General features: G+C 39.4%; 1 protein-coding gene across 3 annotated transcripts in view; it reads right to left on the bottom strand.

The window, feature by feature from the left end:
* The window catches only part of LOC122888522 (CXADR-like membrane protein), an 84,684-nt gene extending 67,246 nt beyond the window's left edge, over positions 1-17,438 (bottom strand). The window contains exons 1-2 of one of the 3 annotated variants that reach the window (XM_044223087.1): positions 17,046-17,438; positions 14,653-14,721 (exon numbers count right to left, since the gene is read on the bottom strand). In XM_044223087.1, coding sequence (XP_044079022.1) covers positions 14,653-14,721; positions 17,046-17,079 — 103 coding nt within the window. In that variant the 5' untranslated portion in view covers positions 17,080-17,438. Of the gene's footprint in view, positions 1-1,370; positions 2,535-14,652; positions 14,722-17,045 lie in introns of those variants that run through there. The other 2 variants (XM_044223088.1, XM_044223090.1) reach the window with 2 other exon arrangements.
* Between the last annotated feature and the right edge of the window lie 866 nt (positions 17,439-18,304).

Genomic DNA, 18,304 nt, shown 5'->3' with positions numbered 1-18,304 from the left:
ACAATTTCAAAACCAAATCACCTACGCCTATAGCAGGAGTAAAAAGGAAAGAATTTTCATTACACAATTTAAGTGTACTCAAGAAATGAAAGGAGGACCACACAACAGATAGTCTATTGCATCATTGTACTGAAGATGTGCAGAGTGTGTTCAAAACCTGTCAAAAGCGGTTTAGAAATTTGCTAATACACTTGCAGAAATCTAAAACCAAATCCATTACAACATGGATTCTTTACAAAAGCAAGCCAGGGCAAAACAAAAATCAAAACATTCTGAAGTTTAGGCTATATACAGGCAAAGGCTGTAAAAGATCCTTCTGGCCTGTTCAATGATGACCATTGATTCAACATCTGGATTCAACATTTAGAAGAATTGACCTTCAACATGACAATGAACTTTACTCCAAACTCCAAACTTTGGACATAGACCAAAGAACTGTTCTTGACAAAGGCCTTCGAAGAGCAAGAAAACATGGAAACCCTTGGCCTACTCCTGCTCTGTTGATTGTTCGTGGAGGCCTTGGAGCAGGTAAAAGCTATGTCATTGATGTCCTCACACAAATGTTTGAAAAAATATTCAGAAACAGTGGAGATTATCCAAATCAGCCCTATATCTCTATATAAGGCCAGACCATTCATGCAGCTTTCCAATTGCCTTTCAACAATGACCTTTATAACAACGTATGACAAAATTAGAGATAAAAGAAGAAAACAACTTCAAAATTTACGACTAATCATTATCAACGAAATCAGCCTGATAAAATCAGACATGCTATACCAGCTCCATTTTAGACTTTCCAAAGACATTTTTCAAAACAATTTACCATTTGGAGGCAATGCATGCATTGTATTTGGAGATACCCTTCAAATAAAACATCCTCTTGGTGTTTTGATATTCAATCCACCCAAAAATGAGAAATGAATTATGGTACATGCAATTGATTGAAGTTATATCTTTAAAAACAAACCACAGACAGGGTGATGGAGAATATGCTAATTTACTAAAATTAAACCAACTTCCAGGTGAATTGATAGAATCACATGCTACAGTAACTAGCAGAACAAGAGCAAGGTATATTCCCAAACAAGATGTTGCAGGAATGGTAAATAACACGCCATTAAAATTTTGCTTACAACTCAGAATTGTAGCTAAAGTCATGCTAACATATAATATAGACGTGGTAGACATCCTAACTTCACTCAACAAAGTAAAATATGTTATGGTGAAATTTAATAAACTTTAAAAGTTTGAAATAGAGTATCCTGGAATGAATGCCACTGAAATTTGAATTTGAATTGAGAAAAGGAAGTGCCTCAACTGCCATAGCAATAAATATTCCCCTAACACTTGCATGGGCTACAACTGCTCACAAAATTCAAGGTCACGCAGTTAAAAAGCCAGATCCTGGTCCTGATCCTTGACTTAGACTGTTGACTTCAGCCTGCAATGATATATGTAATGCTCTCGTGAGTACAATGCTTGTCACAACTCTTCATACTAGAGACTCTTCCTAAAAAACAAATTAAGCCATGGCCAGATACAGATGGTGAACTGGCTAGATTAGAATACAGTGACATCAACAAACCACAGCAAACTTCAATTATCGAAATAATCTCCTTGAACATCCGATCATTAACAGCCCACACTGACCATATAAAAGCTCATTAAAAGAGAAAAAAAGGACTTGACTTAAGGACTGAGACAAAAGAGTTGAGCTTGCTAAATACCTGAGCATCCGCAAAAAAAGGGAAGATGGCTGCATGTGTAGGTGAAGCAGACACGGGCCCTTTCCTATTTCTTAAAATGAACAGGATGTTCAGTCTGAAAACAGTTATAACTGCTTAGCATAATGCCTGTGTGATTGAGAAATTGTTCATTTAAAAACAAATTTTATTGTGATGATGTTGAGAAAAAGGAACTTATGTTTTGCTTGTGTAGATTAGGCGTGTTTACTCTGTATCAATGAACACCCTTGTTGCTTGTTTTATGACCATAAAACATTTGTATCAAAGATTGATGATTCTCTGGACCTGATTCTTTGATCCATCCTTCCGAGGCTTCCTTCACAATGGGTTGGTAAGGCCTCTTGTTTTCTAACAATTCTCTAAAATTTTAGGAATGCTAATCTATGTTTCTCATGAGAGGGACTAGCGGTAAAGGTATAGGGCAGAAACTCAAGGCAGGGGAGAAGGTTAGTGTGGGGAACATGCCCTCTCCTGTCCTCTGGTTCTCACAGCAGTACTTATAAACCGGTAAATAGCACCAAACCAATAGGAACAGGACTTCATTGGACCGTGGCCTAGGCTCCTAAGCAGTGCCCGGATTGACACTTAGGTTAGATTTTTGAGTCCATCAGAGCCAGTCAACATGGACCCCACTAATGGTTAAAAGAGCAACCTGGTGTGGGCCCCAATCGAAAAAAAGACTGTAGTACGAGGCAGAATAAGAACTAAATAGGCCAACCCGAAGGGCAAAACCCGATTGCATGTCATCACTTGATGACATAACTAAAGTCATTCAACCGGAAGGTAAAAAGTCATTAAACGTTACGTGTTACCAAAATTCTATGATTATTTTTTTTTAAATTAAAATATATTCTAGTGATTAAAGAGCTCTGAGAACTGATTAAATAGTCGTTACCCTAAACTCCAAAGCGATGGCAAGTCGTGTATTTCAGGCGCTGCATGTAATGTCGGGTAGAAGAAGACATAGCCTTGGCGAATGTGATGATGGTCAGAGTATAAATACGGATGTAACCCCTTTAGAGGAAATTAGGGTTTCAGACTGTGTTAATTGGGATGAGGAAAGTCTGCAGGGAGATCAGCTGTGTATTTATCCCCTCTTGCCCCCCATTAAACGCCCACATTAATCTCTCCACCACCAGGACCACATCCTGAGTATGTAGATCGCATAGGTAACTGGGATATAAGTGTCATAAACTCCCACGTTACAAAACAAGATCAATATGCCATGATTAGAGAAACACAAAATAAACACTCACAAAATAATTATCAAAAGAGTCACTCCTGGCTCCAATAGCGAGTCCAGCACACCTGGTGCCAGACTCACCTGGATGATAAACCAGTGCCCCCGGTGCCAGGCTCCTGCGTGGATAATAAACTAACTCCTCCAATTGGAGCTGGGCAATAAATCAGCTCTCCAACCCAACCACTTTGCAGGCAGACTTCTTAAGCTCCATCAGGTTGGATGGGGAGCGTCGGTGCACAGCCATTTTCAGATCTCTCCAGAGATGTTCAATCGGGTTCAAGTCTGGGCTCTGGCTGGGCCACTCAAGGACATTCACAGAGTTGACCCGTAGCCACTCCTTTGTTATCTTGGCTGTGTGCTTAGGGTCATTGTCCTGTTGGAAGATGAACCCTCGCCCCAGTCTGAGGTCCAGAGCGCTCTGGAGCAGGTTTTCATCAAGGATGTCTCTGTACATTGCTGTATTCATCTTTCCCTCGATCCTGACTAGTCTCAGAGTTCCTGCCGCTGAAAAACATCCCTATAGCATGATGCTATCACCACCATGCTTCACTGTAGGGATGGTATTGGCCAGGTGATGAGTGGTGCCTGGTTTCCTCCAGACATGATGCTTGCCATTCAGGCCAAAGAGTTCAATCTTTGTTTCATCAGACTAGGATGGTGTAGTCCCCCATTCGTCCAGGAGTGTTCATAGAAAAGGTTTCAGTCGTGGTCATCTGGACACTGTTTTCAGAATCAAGACGTTTCGGCTCCCATCCGGAAGTCATTCTCAATTGTGAAAATGGTCTGAGAACTCCGAAATTTAAGCTACTCTGTGTTGCTTAAACCCTGCCCTCAGGGAAGAGTCTTCCAGAGTGTCTGCTGTTTACCCTGCCTAGTTTCACCTGAAACTGACCTTCTTTTGTTTCCATGATGGCCTATTGTTTTCTGGCTACACCTGCTTCACCCAGCCTCCCTGGTTTTCTGGCTGCTCGGGAGCTGTCCGGAGACGGCTAACAGGAGCTACCTCTTGTCAGTCCACACCAGCTACTGGAGGCTGGCTAACTACAGCAGCTAATGATTGAGTTCAGAACCACGTTTCCAATTCATTAAGCCTTGCCTCCAATGCTACAAATAAACTACACTTATTACATGTACCATTATCACTAAAGGAGGCCAAGGAATAGCAAAACATTTGATACACCGAGCAGGACAGAGCAGGAGAGTGAGAGGGAAAGAGAGAAACCATTGCTAGCTGCTAAGCTAAAGAACGGTAGCTAGCAAAACTGAATAGCATGTAAACTAGGGGATTTAGCGAGAAAGTTGTTAAAAGAAGAGCGCTATGAGTGCTTGAGCAGTACTAGTGTACGTTTCAATGTATAGCAGATAGTTAGTCACTATAATAAAGAATCGAACTAAATTAACTATGATGAGCTAGAGCAGCAAATATACGCTACTAGTAACACACAAACAACAGCGACTGGCAAAGAGACACTCCTGGGAATACCATTTTCCCTCTCTCCCTCTATCATTGCAACCAGCATTACTGTTGACATGTTCGAGAGTGCTTCTGGGACACACGCTTATCCAGCACCACTGCCAGATAAGCCCACATGTGTTTTGGGGGACAGTAATCCATTCTCAATATATTTGTTGCCCTTTGTACGCTGAATCCACACATTCCTCTCCATGACTAAGGCTATCAGCACAAAGGAAGCACAAATGGTCAAGGTTGTGCGATGGCTGTCAGTTATTTTCTCCTTGAATGCTATTACTTCTAAGGAGAAAAAAGGTAACAGGAATCTTTCTAAAGTCCTTTGGAACGGGTTGAACATGCTAAAGAGATGTTTACTCCGACGCCAATGAGAAACAAATATGTCAACAGATGGAACTATCAGAGAATCAAAGCTTATTCCAAAAGCATTGCTGTTTCAAAGCATGTCAGTAATAATTTGTTGTCTTTGATCTTGCTTCTCTTCACTGCAAGAATCCAAACTACTGCACTAACTGAACACTCCCTGCAACTGCCTCACACTGCTGCAGTGCTGCACTGTATTATGTTTATAGATATTGACTATGTGTTTGGAGCGTATTTGCATTTTTAATCTACAGTCTAAATGTATGTCTTAAGGCAGTTACAGTAGGACTGTAGTATGTCACTGTGTCACTTCCTGTACTCGTTACATTAATTCCTCGTACATGTTTTTCTCCATGTGTCTGACTCATTTTTACATTAGAATTACATTAAAAGGTTTGTGCAGCATGCTAAAGTTACAGTTCATGAGTTAAGTTTATCATATGACACATCTTGTTTCTTTTGTAAATAATAGTTCAATCAAAGAAGAAAGACCCAGACCTTTTTTCAGCATTTTGGGGTTTTCTCAACTACAGTAGGCCTATGACTTAACTGTAGAGTAGCCTATTTCAAAATATCATTCTTGGATTAGATGGATTCATTCTTTAAAAGATAAATATGGTTAGATTAATTTGTTCATGTGTGACTTAAACTGAACCTTGATTTTGAATTGTAATCCATTACGTTTACAGTTGCACTTCTCCTCCGGTCACTTCCTATAACCGAATAGTGCAAACATATGATGATCTTGTAGAATATGGTGCATTACTGTATATGAAACTACCCAACAGCATATAAAGCAGTTAAAATTAGCTCAACCTTAAAGATCTATTGCAGTTAAATGCAACATACACATTAATGCAGCAGTAATATTAATCCAGAAACATCATATATAATAGTAAAACAATGACAGGGATCATTTTACTGCACAGTGAGTACTTGCAGAACTTTTACTTGTAGTAATGTATTTTCCCAGTGGGGTTGGTGTTAGTACTTTTGCTTAAGTAATGGACCTGAATACTTCTTCCACCTCTGGTTAGCACACCCACAGCGTAACTGCACCTGCGTTACCGGCCGAGCCTTCCCCTTTAAGGAAGGTGGCCTTATGGGTCACAAGCGGTGTTGTTGTGAAAGCAAACCTTTCCCTTATGTTACTTTACTCAGCCATAATGAGCACATAATGTGTAGATGAGCTCAGGTTGCAGTATAATAGTTACTGAATGGCTTTGTGTGGTGTTTGCTGCCACAGAAAATATATAAAAAGTCCCTGTTTATGTAACGGTGCTAAGGCGTCTCCTTGTTGCTATAGTCATTTAAAATAGCCTAAAACGATGGCTCAGATGGTTGATCGTGTTTTCTCTTGTGATTTTTTTTCCCCACCACAGCAAAAAGTAAAGTTAGGTGTTAACTAGCTAGCTGTTCATAGTCTGAAGCAACTGCTGCGAAGAGCAGAAGACACCATAGTAATGTTACATAAATAGGGACTTTTTATTTATTTTCTATGCTAGCAAAAACAACACACAGCCTTTCAGTAACTATTATACTGCAACCTGATCTTATCTACACACTTTGACTGACTAAAGTAACGTAACTACCCCTTAGCGATATGATGATATGGTCATCTGCTATATCGCACATTAATTAATATTTGAAAATATCAAATATATTTGCCCTCAGCAGCCCTAGTTCCAGTGTACAAGAACACACAGCCTAAGCAGAACTGTGGCGTAATTGGCAAACAGTTGATGAGAAAGACAAAGACAGTAGCCATGTTTGTGTATAATGCAGTGTCAGGAGTGCATGTAGAGAAGGCACAAATGGCATACAGTATCTCAAAACATTTTGAGATGTTTCTGCTTGTTACTGCTGCAGTGACAAAGTACCTTGTTATCTCCCATCATTTTACACAAAATCTTACAAAAACGAGAAACATGTCAGCTTTGTTTCCTCCCTTCATTTGCACTGTGGTTGCTATACCACTTTGTCAAGTTCTGTGACTTCTTGACAGACAATGACCTAATGGACTAGTTCCAGGAGGTGGCAGCAATGCAACATAGCGGTCCGTTGCGGTAAAACCCCAAAGAAGAAGAATAAGATGCTTGATATATACAAACAAGATTTTCTGAAAATGGCTTAAGTTGCAGGCAGAAAGTGGGACAGTCCTATATAGAAATACTTTGACTACAACCCCATAGGAGACAAAAGTAAATGGGTCTTGATTAAGAGCGACGGTGATGTTTGTGGGATACAGCTAAAAGGAAAAAAATCCGAGTAATTTGAAAGTTCACCTGAGAAGCTCTCAGAGTAGCACACGAAAAGTTCAGGGAGTTGAGTGAGCAGCCCAGCAAACATTCCCATGCGGGCCCACTGTGGGTAGTTGTGGGTTTACTGTGGGCAGTGGCAAACCTACACTAATCCCATGTGGGCCCCCTGTGGGTTAGCACCTGCAGGGCCCACAGCAGTTTTGCGCTTTGGGGCCCCCTTGAGAGTTTTATGTGGGCAACCCACTGTGGGCTTGCCAACTGAAAGCCCACACGGGCCCCCCTGTGGGTTATGCCATACAAGGTCCACAGCAGTTTTGCCCTTTGGGGCCCCCATGAGGGTCTTCTGTGGGGAACCTACTGTGGGCTTGCCCACAGAAAGCCCACACTGCCCCCTGTGTCAAAAGCACAGCACATACTGTAGATGTGCTAGGTCAGGGGTATTCAAGCTTTTTGATTTAAGGTGCAGGGTCAGATGTCTGCAACAAAAACAGCAGAATGTAAACAGAACATAAACAAAAGTTAATAATGATGGTTTAATTTTTTAACAGAATAGATGAGGTTGACAAGACAACTTTTATGAGCCTAGAGAGGCCGAATAAATTCATTCAAAATATTTCATATACAATAATTCCATTACCGCTATGTATTGTGAAGTGACAAAAAACTTTGGGTAACACGTGAGGGTTCACAAACAACACTTTCTTGGCCATTTGAGGGGAACTGCCTGTAATAAACCTTTTTTACTTAACAAGTTAATGAGGAGCACTTGAATGTAACATTAGTTTGGGTATGTGAAGGCTTGACCATCTCATTGGGAGAGGAGGCTTAGGTTCAGCCTGGCCTTCAGGTCCTCTGGAGGACCTGCCTTTGTAGACTATTTCCTTTAGAGAATGCAGCCCCTGGATTTAGACACAGGCTCTTTTTCATTAGCAGGGCTGACAAAAATCTCCATTACATGTATTTTTAGTATCAGTTTAATGTATCTCACACACACACACACACTGCAAAAAGGCCTTCTCTGGTACAGTTCATAATGTGCTTTGCTTTGCTCAAACACATTAGTTATCCTTTTATATATGTTTATTCAAGTCATACCTAATTAAAAAGTGTTTTATTTTGTTTTTTCAATATAAAACACCCTGTGCAGACTCCCAATCGTATATCAACAAAAAGCACAACTAAAACAGCAAAAAAAAATACCATTTAACCAAAAATCAAAATGAAAGACTAAATAAAAATAAAAACTAATGAAAATTTCAAAACTATAATAACTGCCTCATACTAACACTTTTTAACAAACATTAATAGGCTAATGGTAATCAGTGCAGGACTTTGACACCAGACACTGGGGTTCACATCCTGAATCCCGCTTGCAGTTGGGCTTACGCAACAAAAGCACTTTGGTTAAGGTTAGGAAAGATCGTGGTTTTGGTTAAATGTTAATAAACGTCCAGCCCAATCCTTCATGTCACTAAGGACTTTTTGTGTTTTAGCCCACCATCTTTCTGTGCCTAAACAGAACCATAAAAAAAACTTTAAAAGTGCTGTTTCTACAAGCATATATTGTAGGAAAATAAATTAAATTTGTTGTCAGTGAACATTTAACTGTTACGTTCAGTATCAACATTTTGCAACTTGCCAGATATGTTAATGTTTTTTCATAATGTTGATATAAAAAGATATTACATTACATTTCCTGAAAAATGTATACTGTTGCATATTGCTTATTTATAAACAAAATTTCTAGAAGACAGGGTTGTTGTGAATCACCAATAGTGCACTATGCATATTATTTCATTTTTCTATAACCCAAATGAACAGCTCTGCAGCTTTGTATCACTTTTTATTTTTTATTTTTTTTACCTTGCCACTTTTACTATATTCTTTGTATTCTATCTATATTACTATATATTTGTCATTCAGTAACTTGTACAGGGTTGTCAGATTGGGTAACGTTTTATTTAATTTGGTGGGTAAAAATGGTTTTGGGCGGCTTGTGAAACCGGCAAAATGGTAAAAAAGTTGGGCTGCATACCAATTTACCAATTAATCTGTCTCTCCTGTCTTCCAGTTAGTTAGCCCAGTTACAGTTTGGTAGCAGGTTGCAGTTTGGTTAGGATTAGGCAAAAAAAACTACTTGGTTAGGCTTAGGAAAAGATTTTGGTTTGGGTTAAAATAAGTACATTACGTAAGTTATGCAAGTCACATACGTACCTTAAACGTTTGGTTTAACGCAGGACATGAACCCCGGTCTCCTGGGTGAAAGTCCTTTGTTTGATTGTGCCATCCATCCACTCTACCACATCCCTACATGAAATTTCTAGACCTAACTTCCTGATTTGCTCCCGTCATAATTACCATAACCACTAGAGGTCGCATCCTACAATAAACATAAAAATGGGTTGTAATAAGCTGCTTGCACAAACAACCTATATGGATGATTTTCTGGGGAAGACAGTCAGGGATGAGAACTTGTGGCCAAATGCAGAAGGCAAGGTTGATTAGCACTGTTATATTTCTATATATGTAGATAGCCTATACAAGTATGTATAGTGAATATGTGTAGTTTTGTATTGCATTACTGAAATTACTTTAGTTTCACTTTGTGCAATTGGAATTACTCAAAAACGCAAAAACGGTTTTAAAAAAAGCCTATTGAAGCATATTGCAACATTTCTGATTAATTTCTGTGACATAGTGACATACTGTAAGGTAGCACAATCCATGCAATAAAGAAGTGACCTTATTTTTGTTGTAATGGAGTCATGGTTTATGCTACATAAATAAATAAGATTACAGACAACAGTGACACTAATTGTAATGCTGCCTGTTGTTAGTGATTTTTATGGTTAATATATAATGAGTGACAAAGCGTTACTATTGGCAGAAAAAAATGTCAGTATTGGGGTACACAAGTTGATCCTGAGATGTGCATTAAGTGTTTTGGTTGCATTAGTGCTTTTTGGATGTTAAATTAACTGTTTTGCTGAGCTGTATGTAAGTAAAGGGAACTGTCTTAACAGTTTAGAAAAAATTAACTCAGTATACAGAATATATGTGTGTTACCAGTTGTAGAAAACTGTAATACCTCACACGACTAACAAGAGATTTTTACGTGGGATGATATTGTAAAGCAGTTAAATGATATGTAAAGCTAAAATTATTGGATGGGCTTATTACAGGCCACATCCCTCACACCGTAAGTCTGAATGACTTGAAATTTCTCTCATAAGTCCAGCTCAATGTGCTCTACAAAGAAAAGCCTATTGGCCACCTAAGGCCACCTAACTACATTTTCCGCCATTTATAATTTTTTGAAAAATAAATTTTTGACATCTCCTCCTGGATCATCATTGGACCTTATCAAAAAGTTGTATTAAGCTTGTTGATATCTTTTTAGTTAGTTTTCAAGATATTGACCAATGAACTTCAAAAAGGGGGTGGCTCAGCACATAAATAGACCAAAGTCAACAACCAGTTGGGCCAATCATCACAAAACTTACAGGATATGTCCACATAAGTACCTGTGCATGGCATAAAACGAATCAGACTATGAATCAGAAATAGTTTGTTTTCTTCATTCTATTGAAAAGCAAAAGTGAAAGTGAAAATGCAAAAAAAAGGGAGATTTCACTGCTTTTTTCACATCTAGGCCCACATTTGACCAGGTCCAAACTTCTAACGGTCTGTGTTGGCTTGAACCCCGGAATTGCCGCTTGATTCAATGTAAATATGTCCCAGCTTTACAAGTTGACACAGAATGCCTGATCACATGCCGGCACATAATGGATTATGCGATAATGAGGGCTTTAAAGGATACATAGGTTGTGTTCTTCAATTCAGACAAAAGAATGCTGCATTTCTCTGAGCCTTTGGAACGGGACAGGCTTCATCGACCCATTCTGACATATTCAGTCTTGAAATGCAAAGGAGGCAGGCCCTGATCTGGGACATAGCTTTAAAATCTTAACCTATTTAGATGAGATCTTGAGATGTGTTTCAGATAAAACTCAAAGATATGTATCCTATAGGTCTGACTGCAGGAAGGCTTTATTTCAGTATTATGATTCACAGAAGACATTGGGTGCCATCTATGAGTAAAATGAGAAGAAAGGAGAAAACAGAGGAAATGCAAGATCAAGAAAGTCAGGAAGTGTGGGGGAAGAGAAAAAAAAAGCTTAATTTTGCAGAATTGCTTTATAAATATAGCAGTTCCCTAACCTTAGCTCAATGGGTGACTTGTATCCTTAGCAAACAGGAATCAATTCACTAGATTTGCTTTTCATTTCCAGAGAAAATCTGTGCTTCATTCCTGATACTTTACAGCCAGTGGTTGTTAATGGCACACTCCTGCCTTCATAGCACTCACAAATCATTCAGTGCAACTGCAGTTCATGCAGACATGACTAAACCTATTAATTATATCTACAACACCAACCAATTTACATCAACACCTCATAATACAGAATTTATTTGGTTATATAAAAACGGTGTTAGACTTTTATACTCAAATTGTTTCTTATAGTGTCTCTCACAGTTCCTTGAAGGGTGAAGTGAAGAGTTTTGTTGCTGTGATCACCGTGACAGTCTTTGACAATTTTCATATTAACAGAAAACACACAAAGACCAATTCTCTCTCACAATCTCAGTCCTTGTTTTAACAGTTTTATCAGCCAGCTAAAGTGGATTTAATACAACATAGATTCATGTTATCAGTTAAAAAGTAACATCAGACAACATTAACCTTTGCAGAAGCATATAGTAGGTGTGCACAATATATTCCATGATACAGCTTGTTAGAGCTATGCTTTCATGCTGTTTCTTCAGTGCTTGTATGAACACTACTTTGAAGAGAACTTTTCAGACAGCAGACATACCCTGCAGCAGAGTTGTCAGATTGATCAGATATTGTTGATTTCCAGTGTCAGATTTAAAAACACACACACAACCTCAGTCAAGCCTCCACAAAGAAACAGGAATAAATTCCATTTACCCCAGTATTTCTCCCTGTCATTTACAAAAGGCTAGATTGACATGAATGCAACAGCTCATCTAGAGAAACATAACTGTCAAAATTGAACATGGACAAACACACCATCTACATTCCTCAGTTGTTCCTGACAGCTCCACAATGATCCAGATGAGCGTTAATGAGCAGGACAGTGAATCACTGGGAGCCACCAGCATTATCACTGTCTTTCATGAATGTTTACTTCTCACAAATAACTCTCATTGTTTCATTGACAACCAAAATGTCGTATGAGCGTCACGCAGGGAAACAGGGAACACAAGGGAATAGGACCCAAATGCAGACTTCAAGGCAGAGCAGAGGCAGTTCCGCAAATTTATTACAAGGGAAGGCTTACACAGCTAGTCAGGCAGGCAGAGGTCCAATTCGGGAAGGCAATCCAAGACAGTCAAACAAATCCGACAACGGGCAGGCAAGGTTCAAAATCCAAAAATCCATGCAAGGTCAACAAGGAACAGAAGAAATGTCCAAACTGAACAGAAGGGAAACCAATTGCAAATGCAAACAACAAACTGACACTGAACAAAGGAAAAAACTCGGACTAAATCCATTTAGACAGGGGAGACAACAAGACACAGTTGCAATTAATCAAGGTGGGGCCAACAATCTAAACTGGAGGGAAAGCAAACAAAGACAGGAAGTAAAACAACAAGGCACACAAGGAGAGGAGCACTCTGTAGGAACACTACAAAATGAAACAGGAAACAGGACAAAACCCCAGAACTATGACACAAACTCCATGAGCACAGAGCTAAATCACTGCGGCAACTCACCCACATGCATGACTGTACAGCCTATAAATCTGCGGGGTAGGGGGAATTAATACTGCAAGACAAATATTTTGGAAATGAATATCAGCCTAATTTCTTACACTGAAAACATGGAGAACATATGGTCTCCATTATAGGAAATTGGAGTCATACAAAAGCCTCTCTCAACAGGTGGATGGAGACACTTCCTGTCGGACATTTAAATTCTCAAAAGCAATTCAAGGTGTAAACTCAGCTTTAAACAGTGCAAAACAGGATGAGTTCAGACATTTGGAAGAAAAAATATTTTGAAATATTAAAACCGTTTTGAGACTGCTGCCAACAAAATCATTTGGTAGACTAATAAGATTCTCTGGATCCTGGAAACTAGCTCATGAATTTCAGCCAACAAGACTTTCTCATTGTTTTAAAGCCCTCAGTGCAAGAAAAACAGCACAGTGCGCACAGAGTGTTACCCTAAATAAGCACTATTCTGTTCTGGCAGCCATACATGCCAGATTTGAATAATGTGGTTGGAAAAACAATGGCTACACCTGATTGAATATTTGAGAAAAATAAATCTAAATCAGACATCATATCATATTCTCTGCCTGTTGTTTTCATCAGGTGTCCTCTGAGATCTGTTTGAAATGGATAAACACAAAAACAAAATATCTTCATTAAGAGGAGCAATTAGTGCAAACTCCTCAAGGACCTGTCATGTAAGTAAGCATACGGTAGAAGCATTTAACCTCTGCGCAATAAATACAACGCCTGAAGCTCTTTGGCTGCAACACAGCTGATTTTATAAATAGCTACTGGCTTGTATGGATTGCATAGCTGCTCCCCAAAGTCTCCAGTTATGCTTTGAGAGACAACGAGAGATGGTTTTGGTTGTTTGGATGGACGGAGTGTGGGCAGTAAGAGAGGGGGGGTCGGAGATGTGAAGGGGGTGAGAGGGGAGAGAGATGTTGTCACAGTGATTTTTGTCAGCTGGCTGAAGAGGTGCTCAGCATGGGGAAGTTCCCCCCTGCTGCTGCACTCAGCTAATTAAAACTCACCCTTTACACATGCCTGCGCGCACACACAGCATTCAGAGTTTTACAGAATCACATCATGCATGTGCTGTCAGAGAATTCTCTACTGGTAATTTTGTTACAGCTCCTGAGACAATACAATAATAATACTGTACTCATGATTGTATATAAACTGAGAACTTTTATAGTACCAAAATAAAAAGTCATACAAATTCAGGAGCTCAACAACCTTCTGCTATCAATAACAGCTAATTTGGGTTAAAGATGAATTTGATCACTTGATACTTTCTGGGTATTAAAAGAAACACAGACTGCAAAAAACAGAAGCTGAATTACTGAAACACTTTACAGACTTTATATTGAAACCTTACGTGTGGTAAGCTGTCTTTAACATATTCAGATTTTGAATATGTTAAAGACAGTGTCTGGCAAGATGGGCACCAGAGCGAGGTGCTTGCAAGCATGCAGTAAGGCCCAAAGGTGAACCTGGACTGATACAAAGAAGAGATGGCATGTGCATCAGTGAGAGAGAAGGGGGGGGAGTGAAGTCCATGGACACTCTAGTCCCTCATCCCAAAGAACAACAACAAATCTAAAGCTATCTGAGTCTCTTGACTGTCAAAGTCACCTATGAGACACACTGCAGAGGCGGAAAGGGGTGACAAGAAGGAAAGAGAGAGGGATGAAGGGGAGACGAGGGAGGGCAGCTGCCAGAGATTTCAGGCAAGAGTGCTGCAAGATGTCATATCCTAACCTCTGGCACAGGAGACTTCTGTCATCGCCACACTTGACAGATCCTTTGGCCTGCCGCTGGTGATCTCCTCTAGAGACAAGGGGACAGATATGGCTGAACTCATTGTTAGTGTGATCAACTTGGTGAAGGCACCTGACATACAGTGCATGTCAGGTGACACGGGACGTACTGGCTCCTGCTGATCTTTGAGGATATCTGTGATATTTCTTGGTAATGCACAGGAGACACAAAAAAATTGTATCATAAAGGTCACATTGAAAGTGTACTAAAAATAGTGTGACTGGGAGAAGGTGATAAATCCAAGGAAAGAGCTGGAGAGTGTATAGCCCAAAGGAAACAAGAGCCTAATTTCCTCATCATCCCCTTTGCACATAAATCCTGCAATAGTAATTAATTAAGTCTCTGACAATTAGGAAATCAATTCATTTTCCTCAGGCTAGTTTTGCTGTTTTCAGCATGAATGATGGATAAAAAATTCTCTTTTAAAAAATGTATGATACAGGCCTTGGGCATTGTATTGCCTTCATTTTCAAGGTCACAAGAGCAGGCAGTTGTTGGATGATAATAGCTTTCAGCATAGCATGCCTTGGAAATCTTCATACCTAGGGTGTGAGCTGTACTTCAATCCTGAGGTCAATTAACACAAAGTCAGCACTGCACAGAATGCAGACCACCCTCAAATATGTTGTCAGTTAATTAATATGTAGAGCTTAGTGGCTATACTCTCTCAGAGAAAATGCAACTGTTTTCATTAAAAACTAAAATCTAATTGTGGCTCCATCAGATTTATTCAGCTTCATTAAATTTGTGGCAGAAGCAAGGACTTCAACTGCAGAGATAAGGAAGCAGTGCCATGAGGTAGAACATGCTGTTTTTGCCATGGCCTGTCGAACTTGCTCCCATAATGCAACTAATGAAAGCTCCCATCACCCCATGGACGAGTGAACTAATTGTGATGTCATGGCCCTGTGCTGTCGCGACGGCTGAGTGTGAGACTGAGATATGCTCACATGTGTCTGATGCATGCTTACTAACACACAAACAGGCAGTGGAAACCAAGGAGGGGCCTGTTAATTATATATAGATGTGCATTTCACATTTGATCTCCTCATGATGTACTTTGTCAACAAAGTAAACAAGTGTGGTAACATTTGTAGAGCTGATGAATAAAAATGTATAACCTTGCATATTAATAGATTTCTATTTCATTTGCACCAAACTAAAATATGTATATGTATACTGACTTACATACAGCTTGACTAAGACAGAAAAGGCAGAAGAACGCGGGGAGATTTTCCCTAGAACAGTGACATCAAATGTAAAGGTCGAGGAAGAATGAATTGTTAAATACAGAAAGGTGACTTTGACAGCCAGAATGATTTTCTTGGAAAAAAAATGCATTTTCTGGTTTCGAGGTAACAGCCCTACAATATTGTGGCTCAGTTGGTTGCAGAAGTTCAGACACACATGCAACCAGGATGGGATGATTTGCTAGCGGTGCAGCTCCAGATTGGGCATCAGTGTAACACGACAGACATGAGTCTTTGTTCTGTGGTTTCCAGCTAGTGGACAGTTACCAGTGTACATTAATTACATGAGGAACACTGGCTCTAGGGGGTGTCAAGTTTGAGATAGGATTCCTTAAAACAAATTGTTACTGGACTGATCTGATCAATAATACTGTCAGATAAGTCTACTGTAGGTTTCTTTTTTAGCCTTTGACTTGAAGACGAAAATAATGTCCTTGAACATAATGCTTCATTCATTTGTTCACAAGGCACAAAGCTGAATGTCAGCAGTAACTCCAGTTGTAACAATGAGTACAGCACAGTCACAATGAAAATAAATACTACAATCATTATATTCAACAACCAGCTTGGTATTTGGTTTCATGACCTTAAAGTGCCTGGACAATAGTGAGCATTTTTGGTAATATATATCCATTTCAATAATGACACACTTTTCATTATACCATTCATAATATATCTGTAGTGATTTGTTTAGTGGCTATCATACTCAGTGGTGACCTTTGAATACCACTCGTACTTTTTCTGCAACTTTAAAGTCATGATAACATCAGTAAAATCTTCCTATAGCAATATATCAATGCTCAGCTTATAATGACCTTTTGTAATAGCTCATGACATTTTATCTTATTTTCATATTTCTTCAACATTGCCATACTGAACTTATTCTATTTAGCAGTATCAATAACAATAAATGGTATGGATTCAAGAATATGCCAGTACTGCAATATGTTTTCCTGTATCTTGCTGTTTCTTTGGTATTTGCACATTACTCTTTGAAACCGCTTACCATAAACTGTGCCCCCCCCCTTCTTCAGCATAAAATCAGTGATCACAACTGGAGCTGGGAACGTGCATTAAACTTACCCAGGAACAGTGTGATAAGAGGAGAAGCAGGCATTCCGGCATCCAGCAAGAACAAATCCCAGCAGGAGAGGAGAGAGTATCAAGAATGTCTCTGTGACTGACTGGATCGACTTTACAGCAACTACAGTGTGAGCTAGCGGAGGAGTGAAGAGTACCGCATGTCTCCAACACGCTGCGCAGCCTACAGAGTCAGCATCCTCATTAATTCAAGCGCAGCATCTTCCTGCTTTTTTATACTGATCACCAGCAACGCAATTTATCCATGTTCTCATCCTCAGCTAGTGTGTTATGTGTAGTGTTTCCCTGATGTAGGCTACACGAGTCCACACGCAGCCTCTCTCCGTCCGCACTGCCCTGTGGTCCACTGCATGGAAATCAAATGAGGAAGTGCAACAAAGGTATGCGTGCAGCAGCCGCTAAAAGGGGGACCTCTACAGTTGATATGGACGTATAAATATACAGGATAAAGTACTGCGTCCCAACACAGGCATCTTGCTACAGGACAAACATGACATTGTCCTCCTTATCTAAAATAGGATATTTTAGAAAATACTATATTAATGCCATAGAGAATAAAAAAGCCCACTTACAAGTAGATTACAGTCATTTAACAAAAAATGGCACTGCAATTTATCCAGTTTAAGTATATTTTAGTATGCATTTCCCTGGTTGTAGACTCGTGGAAACTGCCTTTGTTTTACATTTTCTCTGACATTAGGTCCACCAGAGAAACACAACACTGAAATTGTGTCTCTTGTCTGTTTTCATGAATGAGTGGAGCATGAGGCAGAGCCCAGTCAGCACTACTTGCTGCAAACACAAAGGGTGATGACATGGCTTTGATTATGACCAATAACCCCTTTTCTTTCCTTTTAAAAGGTACTGAACTGACTGTGAGCTTTTCCACCAAAACAATTTTCTAAAAAGGAAACTAATTTATGAGGAAAATAAGCTCTTTTTTAAATTAGTGAGTTCTATAACTGGATTGTTACATTGTCAAATGATGAAAATAGCATGCAAAACACCTGCTAATTTACTGTGTACTGTGCACAGTAAATTACTGTATACTATTTCACTTTCATTTAATTTCATATTTTGTTTCCTTTTTTTCTTCCAATCTTTGTTTTTCACCGAATCAAATGTTTTATGGTCACGATTCATCTTGTAGTTGGTTGGCTTGGTTCCAGGCTTAAAACTCTTTATATAAGGATTTTCTGAAACGTCAGTGGAGTGAATGAATGGGAAACTGACTTCTAGAA

Source organism: Siniperca chuatsi, linkage group LG14 (genome assembly GCF_020085105.1).
Source record: "Siniperca chuatsi isolate FFG_IHB_CAS linkage group LG14, ASM2008510v1, whole genome shotgun sequence".
In the NCBI taxonomy this organism is placed as follows: domain Eukaryota; kingdom Metazoa; phylum Chordata; class Actinopteri; order Centrarchiformes; family Sinipercidae; genus Siniperca; species Siniperca chuatsi.
Note: the sequence above shows the minus strand (reverse complement) of the source record. Positions and strands in the feature narration are given on the sequence as shown.